Source organism: Gymnoscopelus braueri (genome assembly GCF_963280865.1).
Source record: "Gymnoscopelus braueri genome assembly, chromosome: 11".
Classification (NCBI taxonomy): domain Eukaryota; kingdom Metazoa; phylum Chordata; class Actinopteri; order Myctophiformes; family Myctophidae; genus Gymnoscopelus; species Gymnoscopelus braueri.
The window spans coordinates 23,295,194-23,305,519 of record NC_137613.1 but is presented as its reverse complement, the minus strand read 5'-3'; the positions used below and the strand labels follow the sequence as shown (position 1 = coordinate 23,305,519).

The 10,326-nt window shown below is 42.3% G+C and overlaps 1 protein-coding gene across 1 annotated transcript; it reads left to right on the top strand.

Annotated features, from left to right (window-relative positions):
• Positions 1-5,427: 5,427 nt before the first annotated feature.
• Positions 5,428-8,128, top strand: lratd2a (LRAT domain containing 2a). The gene is made up of 2 exons (XM_080442996.1): positions 5,428-6,401; positions 6,761-8,128. The coding sequence occupies exons 1-2, from the start codon at positions 6,037-6,039 to the stop codon at positions 7,275-7,277; spliced, it is 882 nt and encodes a 293-aa protein (XP_080299122.1). The 5' UTR covers positions 5,428-6,036; the 3' UTR covers positions 7,278-8,128.
• Positions 8,129-10,326: the final 2,198 nt, after the last annotated feature.

Here is a 10,326-nt window from a genome sequence, read left to right as displayed (position 1 = left end):
CTTTAAACCTAGGATTCCTTGTCATATCATTATAGATGAAGATCTATGTTGATGAATGTTCACATTTTCCACATTTTTACTATTTGTCTTACAATGAAGTAGTGGTTAAGTATATTTTTGATTAAGTATTGTACTCAACTAGATACTTTTGGGAAATGCAATGTTTTCAGAATAGCCTATGGTTTTGCTGTTCAGACACAATAGAAGGACATTCCATTTAAATTGGCTTTGAACCGCTTTTACAATCTTTCAATCTCTTTTCCAAGTCAGTCTTTCAGAAAGCGTTTGCATACAGAAAACATGCTCATCACTTTGGATCACATCACTGAACTGGATCGGATTGGATCGCACTCACATTGAAATTGTTATGGTCAGGATGTGACCATGCAGTGTAAATGTTATTCAGAGTAGTCTTCAAATTAGCTACTTTTGTACTTTTACCCTGAGTAGTTTCCAACACGATGTACTTGAGTAATATATACAGTGCGTCAAGTAGTCTAACTACTTCTACCCAAGTAGGATATTCTAATCTTTCCATTCTGCATGTTGGTGGTCATCTTTGGCACTCGTCTTGAATGAAAATCCAATTTGAGGCCTGGCCTTTGAGACCCAGATATCGGATGTTTTATTAAAAGACTAAACAAACTCAGAATATAATTTGTACTGGGTTTAGGGGGAAATGAAAAACATGTTCTTGTGTAAACCATACAGTATCTCCATCTCTCAGTTCATCTATAGCTTAATGTGGCCTCCTAATCTGTCCCATCCATTTCCCACACTGAAAGTCATACGGTAAACAGATATTCTTGATAATAGCCTATATATTGTTGCTGTCACACAGAAAACTTGCATATACATGTTTCATCTTTTTATGTTTAAAAAAAAAATGACCTAAAAAGGCCTACTTTATACTTTGCCGCTGAAATAGTCCATCTACAAGCTCACATCGTGTTGCATCACAATGCGTGAGTTTGTAGATCGGCTATTTTCTATTATCACAAATTTTCTCCTATGATGATATGGCCAAAATGGGGTCGCCAACTTGAATGTTATTAATCGTGTCTGTGAATTTTATAAATATTTAAGCAATGAAAAGTATTAACAAGAGCTACCAAATAATAACCAGATTGGATCCATTGGAACACAGGTTATTTGTTTTTCCACTTCCTGAAAAGTAACAGTTTTGGACATGCAAGGTTTCCACCTGACAGCGACAATATATATCTTTGACCCTGCAGGGTGTGCAAGCTCCTGTAGGCTCCACCGGTAGATCCCAGCTGAAGATTGAGGTCAGGAGGAAGCTGTGTTATGCATCCTGTCTGCCCTGGTGGTGCTAATGGTGTACAGACCCCCCTCTCTATCCCTCACCCCCTCCCTCTTCTCTTGCTGTCTTCTTGTCCACAGTTTAAAGCTACAATCTGCAAGTTTTGTGTCCTCTCCCGACAAAGAGAGGTGAGTTATTTATTTTAGCTCAAGAAAATGCACGCACATCCGCAAAACAATTTTGACAGGTGCAGGATTCAAAAAACAGCAAATGAAGAAGATCCACACTCTGTTTTGAAAGCTGCCCCAAATTCTGAATGTATTAGAATAGCATAACGTTTCAACTGAAAATGTTGAAACGTTCTATTCTATTCACGATTTTGGGGAGCTTTCAAAACAGAGGGTGCTTGGATGTTTTTCATCCTTCATCACATTATGTATTTTAACCGTTATTTATACAGGCAATCTCATAGATACCTGAGGTTTCATTCTCAAGAGACACCTGGTAGGCTAATTGCAACTGTTAACACCTGGGATTCGAACCTGGACCTCCCAGACCCATAGAGAGAGAGAGTTATGACACGCTTTGATATCGCCGCAAAGCGGGCCGCTATGGGCTATAGTTCCAAACATTGGAACTATACCATTGACGTAGAACGAGCATTTCCGCATTCCATTCTTGCGATGGTAGTCAACGCAAGTGTCGTCACTCTCATATTAGATCACGCTGTGATCTCCCCCATGGGAAACCAAACGTCTCTACCTCTCATCCTAAAGGGAATCCAGCTCTTTAGTCCATGAGCCAGAGCCCCAAAATTGAGCAAAAATTATCGAAAGAGTGGGCAAAACCAAACCTATATTAAATTGTTCATAGGGTCAATACGAGTAAATAAATATATGATAACCTTTCCACAGGAGCAGCTTTTTCATGGTTATCACACATTTTGTTATTTTCCCCATACGTACATGACAGGTGAAAAAATGACAAAATTTAAAAAAGAGTTATCATAATGAAACTTCCTGAGTTGATTACTTACATGAAGACAATGATTTATCGTATTACAAGTTTTCTGAAATTGTATATTTAAATATGCAAATTAGGCATAGGATAATATGCCAACATTTGCATAACTTTCCAGAATCAACATTGGACAAAGCCAGAGTCAACATACTTATTTCATTTTGTTAAGATGTTGGATTCAAAGGTTTTTAACGAGGGAATATTCAATATCTGCTCAATTTTGGGGCGCTGGCTCATGGACTAAATGCCTAATTTGCATATTTAAATATACAATTTCAGAAAACTTGTAATACGATAAATCATTGTCTTCATGTAAGTAATCAACTCAGGAAGTTTCATTATGATAACTCTTTTTTAAATTTTGTCATTTTTTTCACCTGTCATGTACGTATGGGGAAAATAACAAAATGTGTGATAACCATGAAAAAGCTGCTCCTGTGGAGAGGTTATCATATATTTATTTACTCGTATTGACCCTATGAACAATTTAATATAGGTTTGGTTTTGCCCACTCTTTCGATAATTTTTGCTCAATTTTGGGGCTCTGGCTCATGGACTACTTGGCCAAGGGAGATATTGGACTTATGAGCTTCAGGCGGTGCTAGCCTACTTGTCAACCAGTACTGTAGATGTACTACCCGAGGCTGACAATAACAGGGTCTAAATGGAAGAGTAGGGAGACCTCCTCCAACCACTGCAGATGTGCTTATATTGTATTGAAATACAGATTGGTTAAAATAACACTTTATTCATTGAAATAACCCCCGGATTGCTGCTTTAGCACATGTTTTCATCTCAAGCCTGTCGTGCACATACACACACACACACCCCATTACTCATTTCTCAGTACATCTCCCACTCACAGGCACACACACACACACACACACATGCACACACACATTCAAGACAGGTGTTTTCCACAAAGAAGCAGCTGCAAGGTGCCATTTTTCGGGGGCACGCTGTGCACATTCACCCTTGCCTGTGGGATACATGATGAGAAAATAGCCCCCGTGCCTCCGAGCCAGTGTGGCTCTGCTTTCGATTGCTTACGCAGATCAGATGCCACTACACATGTAATGGAGACAAATACGTAGTCCCACAAGGAGGGAGCAAAGGACAGCATTGGTTCCTGTGACAGACAGGTGCATGGGAACAGTAAACATGTCCCCATCATCATACAATTAGGGCTTGGCTGCGATGTGGACAAAATATAATATGATATAGTCACTACTGTTGTATCCTACTGGCTCACCTGCCAGTGAGGAGCCCCTACCGGGAGGATGTAGAGCCTTCTTTCTACTCCTCCCGCCCCGACCCTCCCCACTGACAGGTGCCGCCCCAGCCCATAGGAGTATGTGCAGTGACAATTATCACCCTCCCTGTCTGGCTTCCCTCCTCCGAACACGGGCCAATTGTGTTCGTATACAGACACATCACAAATGTACATCACTTTACTGTAATGCATATTTTATATATATATATATATATATATATATATATATATATATATATATATATATATATATATATATATATATATATATATATATATATATATATATATATATATATATATATGTGTGTGTGTGTGTGTATTGTGTTGCATATTTAATAAATGGGCAGGTGAAACTTTTTAATGTTTTTTTAATGTGATTTTTGGTTACACAGCATGCTTTGTGCTGCTGAGTGTATAGTCTGAAAATTGGAAGAGAAGAGACAGTCGGGAGGGGGAGGAGGGCGGGGAGGAGATGCTAGAGTCTGGTCCCATAGCCCAGGGGACCGTCGAGATGTGATTGGATAGCTGTCAGGCAACCGTTGACAGCATTATTAAACAAAGGTGTGTAACTTACCAGATATGATGAAACCATACATTAGAACATTAGATGTCTACGGACTAATTTGTTATAAATAGTCGGTCAACGTAATTGCAATGTTTAAACACAATAGTCTTTCCTCTGGGAAATCTAGGAAATGCTCCAGTTTGCATATGTTTATTCCTAGGACGGCAGACTTGTGAATAATTAATTTGCTTGGTAGCTAAAACCATTGGCTGCCTGACAATGAAGTAGCCAAACACACATGGTACTATTGGCCTGTGGACTGTGGCCTACACGTCTGTGTCTCCCCCCACCAAAATAATGCATAGCCTAATAGGTTGGGCAAATTTGGTATAGGCCAACCCATAAAAGAATGTGTTCAATACAATGCATATCAGCACAAATCAATTAGATAGATAGATAAATAGATAGCTGTATGATCATCAAAACATTTGTTTTTATAACCCAAGCAAATATCTTGAAACAATGAACTATGAACATGGTAAAAATCTGTTTTAAACCATGTTTTAAAACCGACCTTCCCTCGCTGATATTTGTATTGCAGGGGGATGAAGAGGGAACACATTCTGAATCAGAATCAAGACAATCGGAGGTTGTTGTCACATCCCAGGATTACAGGTGTAAAACAGAGGGTGTAATTCGTTTTCGTGCAAGCTCCATTGTTTTTTGTTATTTCCATATAAAGAGAAAGGGAAGCAGAAGAGGGGGGCAGGGGGAGCAAGGGGGGAAAACAATCAATCACATTCTGAGATCCAACATTTGGCAGACCTAACCTAACGGTAGCCTACTGACCCATGGATGCATTGCATTACACTGAGGGAACACATCCTGACGGGGGTAAGTACCTTGGCACAACACCATCCCTGCGGGCTATGGGTTAGTTGTAGGTTGTGGTTCCCAAACCTTTTAGCTCAAGACCCAAAAGAGAAATCAGACGTTTGAACTAGTGAAAATCGGAGATCTACAAGCTCACAACGCAGCGTGAAGCGTCGCTTCAGGCTTTTTTACTACTTCTTAAACTTGTTTTCTAATTTATGGGATTTCTTAAGATTTTTGATTTATTTATTCAAAAATCATTTAATTTGTTTCTAATTCATGATTTTTTTTTGCCTTTTTGGGGATTATTTTTATTTTTTTATCAAAATGTAGGAAACAAAACATAAAGGGATATTTTACTCGTGACCCATAAAAATGTGTCTGCGACCCACAAATGGGTCCCGCCCCACTGTTTGGGAAACTGTTGTAGACTGTAGGAGGTGACAGATAGATGCACTGCCGCTTTAAAAACAGAAGCCGCTGTGGAGGTGCGTGTGCGGTTGTGTGTGTGTAGTAGTGTATGCATAGCAGCCCTTCACTATGGGAGCTCTGCTCTGCTGGAACGATAGTGTGCGGAAGGAAGCGAGGAAGCCTGCTTTCTAACTGACGACTCTTTTACAGTATATCATCTACGGCGTGGAACGCATTTATCACCCTTTTTAATGTTTTGATTGGATTGATGACTCATTTGTCCACATGCGACAGCCTTATGAAACTACTTTACGCACGGGGGGTGAATTTAGGAGCAGGTGTGTTGTGAGGCTATAGGGCGACACCTGGTTGGATTTTCCATTCCTGTACGTTTTTTTGTTGTTGCTGGCGTTTTCCCTCAAGACACTTGTTGATCGGCCATTGTTTGCCCGGGGTCTACGTATCTACAAAATCAGAAGATCGCCGAGATCTGTGCGTAATTCCCTATTTGGGGACACTTGACGCGCGTTTTGATGAAGTTTTGTCCGCCAAGAGGGTGAGTTTTGACCGTCGGTAGGTAAGGTGGCTGGCTGGCTGACAGATGGTGGGGATGTTTTGCGACTGGTAGTTGCTACCGATAAGGCGGAGTTGCAGATCGCATTACTCGCCGTCGACCAGGTGGCATATATGGGCAACCAGGTGGACAAGCTGTCACATCTAAGTTACGCCGAAGTTCCCACCGTGGACCCCAACGGTCTGGACCCGGGTCCGGAGGAGGGCGGCGGCGGCGGCGGCGGGGGCGGCGGCGGGGGGGGGCCCGGACCTCGGATCGGGGTGTCATACATATTCTCCAGCGACGACGACGAGCTGGAGCAGGACGGCGGCACCGCGGCCGACGGCAGCGACATCAACAAGGACCAGCAGAACCGGGAGGAGAAGCCCTACGACCCGCGCGACGAGGTGGAGTGCGCCGTGTACTACCGCGACGAGTGCATCTACGAGAAGACCGCCGCCGAACTGGAGGCTGCCTCGCCGGAGAACCTGCTCAACAGGTTAGGGCTGCACGGCCGACGATTTTCCTTTATGGCGATTATTATTCTAACGATTTCCTTTTCGATCGATATAATATTTAATATTGTTTTAACTTTTCATATCTAAACAAATTGATTAAGCATCTAAGCATTCTTTGTAGCTCAATGGTGTCACGCAAAAATAGTGAAAATAGCCGATCTACAAGCTCACAACACATTTATAACACAGCTATTTTCGTTATTTGTGAATGTTTTTGAAATTTGTCAACTTTTTGGTTTTTGTCTATGATGACATTCCCAAAATAAGAATTGATTATATATATTTTTTGTTTTTTATAGTCGATTAAATCTATTAGTTTGATTCACATTCCTCCCAACAGGTGCAAGGCGGGGGACCTGGTGGAGTTCGTGGCCACCGGCCAGTACCCACACTGGGCCGTGTACGTGGGCGACTTCCAGGTGGTGCACCTGCACCGGTCCGAGGTGAAGAACAGCTTCCTGACGGACGCCAGCCAGGGCAGGAGGTGCCGGATCGTCAACGACCTCTACAGGTTCAAGCCCCTGGGCGCGGACGTGGTGGTCCAGAACGCCATGGAGCAGGTGGGACTGAAGGACCGCGAGCTGAGCTGGCGGAACTCGGAGTGCTTCGCCGCCTGGTGCCGCTTCGGCAAGCGGGAGTTCAAGATGGGCGGAGAGATACGGATTGGGAAGCAGCCGTACCGGCTGAAAATACTGCTTTCGGACAAACACGCGCACGTGCTGGAGTTTCAGAGTCTGGAGGACATGGTGATGGAGAAGAGACGGAACGACCACCTGGGCAGGACTGCTGTGTTACAGGAGCTGGCCAATCATTTCAACAGCGTGGAGGATTTAAAACGGGAATCGAGCGCACAGTGACGTCCCAATATGTTAACCACTTAACCCTATAGTGGCCCTATTCATTGAGACACACATCCGGATTTTTAACCAATCAGCACCTTTGTTTGACCCAGACTCCAGGCCAATCAAGGAATCACGTGACGTTGATTCCGTTCACCTATTCGCTCATACTAGAACATGACGTATGTGTAGGCAGAAGAATTCTGGGGGGCGAACATTCGCGGTTTGGACGGAAGTACTAGCACTCCTAGTATAGAGCCCTGGGAGACCCCAGTCAACTAAGCATATAGGGTTTAAGTCAGTGGTTCTCAAACTTTTGTCAAGGACCCCCAAATTTACACATAATAGCCCACGGATCCCCATTTGAAGAGATATGCCTGGGACCCCCATAAGAGAAGATTTTTACGGCTATAGCAGTGATGCTCAACCATTTCAATTTCAAGGACCCCCAGTTTGATATGCATTATGCCACGGACCCACATTTGATACCATTTTGATCAACGGGACCCCCAATCTACACTGTAGTATCATCATCAGTGTTCATTTAAGTCTGAGAGTGTACATTTGTACACTCTCTGAGTTACAGACACATAAGGGTCAATTTGGTTCCCAACTATTAATTTGGCTGGGAACCCCCTGGAACCCACTCAAGGACCCCACTTTGAGAACCACTGGTTTAAGTGACTGATGATGATGACCCGTTTAAGCGGAAGGCTGTCTCCCTAAAATCGCTTTGCCAGTAGGGTCTTTTACCAAATACTTTTTTATACCCAGCTTTGATCTATAGCAAACATTCCTTTTGTTATTCCTGTTTTGTTGTGGTTCAAAGATATGACTTCTGAACTGATAACATAAATGCACAAGTTTGATGGTGTGTCATAATTTGCATTTGCAATGTTGAGGTAATTTATTTCAGTATATGCCTTTTTTGGTCGACATAACTTTCATATAGGCCTGTACACACATGTAGCCTTAAAGACGCAATCCTTAATATTCCCCGATGAATATTGGGCGCTTCCAATTATGGATTTAATTGGCTGAAAGTAATTGAATCGATTCAATTAAATGATATGTCCATGACCCCGCTGAGAACCCATGACTTATAATTGCCTTACAAGTGTAGCACTGCTGTCTTACTTTGTTACAAGACCAAACACGGAGTCTCAACCTCTTTTAACCACTTGAACCCTACTGTCCCCATTCTGGGGGCCAACATTCGGCGAAAATAGCAGATCCACAAGCCCTGTGAGCTTGTAGATAAGCTATTTTCTGTGAAGATATTTAGTGTAGAGCGAAAACGAGAGCAGGCTTAGTATAGAGCCCTGGGGGACGCCGTTCAATGTATAGTGTTTAAGTGGTTAATTTCAAGGACCCCAATTTAATAAGATTGTTATCTCTGGGACACCGAGTCCAAGTCAAGAACATTTTTATTGTTGGACATGATTTGGTCGGATATGGTTTGTCATTTGGCTTTACTGTGTACTGTAGTGATAACGGTGAACATTCTTGTATGTTCTCTTAGCTGTATTTACTTGTACGTGTAGTAATGGTGAGCATTAACTATCAATCGAGCTGGGGACCCCCTGGAACGCCCCCCCCCCCCCCCCACCCCCCAGGACCCCACGTTGAGAACCACTGGACTTTTCATGTACTGTACATCACCATTGCTCCATATTTGTGTGGCTAACCAGTGTAACCACTCATCTCAAACAAAAGAGAGAGAGGGGAAAAAAGTGGGATTGTGCCTTTAAGGTTGTTCTTACACCAGCATCTTTTGAAGACATTTTGTGGAGTTGACATGTAGCTTATTAAGGCTGATCAGATGTACCAATGGTATCAGTAAATCGTCAATCCCCTCTCAGAGCTGACTTTTATTGTCTATAACTCTAATCAAGGGGTCTTCAACAGGGGTTCCGGGAATCTATGAAACCAATGGAAAAAGTTTAATATGAATATATGTAATATACTGTAGGGGGTCCATGCTTCACCTGTCTCTCCACTAAGGGGTCCTTGGCCTGAAAAACATTTAAGACCCCAGCCAATCTATAGGCCTTTAAGTGTATTGAAGTGTTTGGCTCATCAAGTTCACAAATAATGAATGTTGAGTCTATTACAGAGGCATAGCCTAAAGCCCTCCTGTTATTTTATTTAGTGTGACATTCAGGTGATGCTAAAGTCTGAATCCACTGAGCTGAAATAAATCCCCTTACACCACAAAGTTGGCGGGTTGGATAAGGCTATAAGTCTGATTTATACTTAGTCGTACAACAAAAGTAGTGATCTGTAAAGCTTGTAGATCTGCTATTTTTGGTGTGTGACACCATCATACGACGGAGCATAAATTCGTTACCCTGATTGCATAATTGCCTAAGTCATATTTTGAAGGTTTTCAGGAAAGAAGAAATGAAAAATCACTATCTGCCTAAGTCATCTAGTTGACTTAAGCAATCATGAGGAAAAAAACTAATTTTGTCTAAGTCATGTTTATCTGCCTGTATTTATATCTGCCTAACTCTACTCCCAAAGGCCAGGCCGCACCAGTGCAACTAGTTGCAACTCCTTGCAACAACATGGTTTTAAGGCCAGTCCACACCAATGCAACTCCTTGCATAATGCAATTATCCTGCCATTGGGGATATATGGTTGCAAGTAGTTGCAAGTGGATACATGTTGCAAGCAGTTGCAAGGAGTTGCATTGGTGTGGACTGGCCTTATTACACTGCTGATTCATCCTGCCTTATTGCCTATGTTCTGATCGGAATGCTTGTTGCATCCAAAAATCATTTCTGCCTAAGTCAAAAAGTTGACTTAAAATCCCTTTAGGAGTGTAACAAGCATTCTGATAGGCTGAGAACATAGGCAATACCACACAATGAAGCAGCAGTGTTAGGAGAGTAGAGTTAGGCAGAAATGTCAATTTGGCCAAAAAATGACTTAATTATGCTATGAGGCTAGCTAAACTGTAATCACCATTTAGCGCTGATGAGTACACGTCTGCAGTTTGAGCCAAGATGAGTGCAAAGTACTAGAACCAGTTATGAGACAATTATCTTCTCTTTTGTTTTTT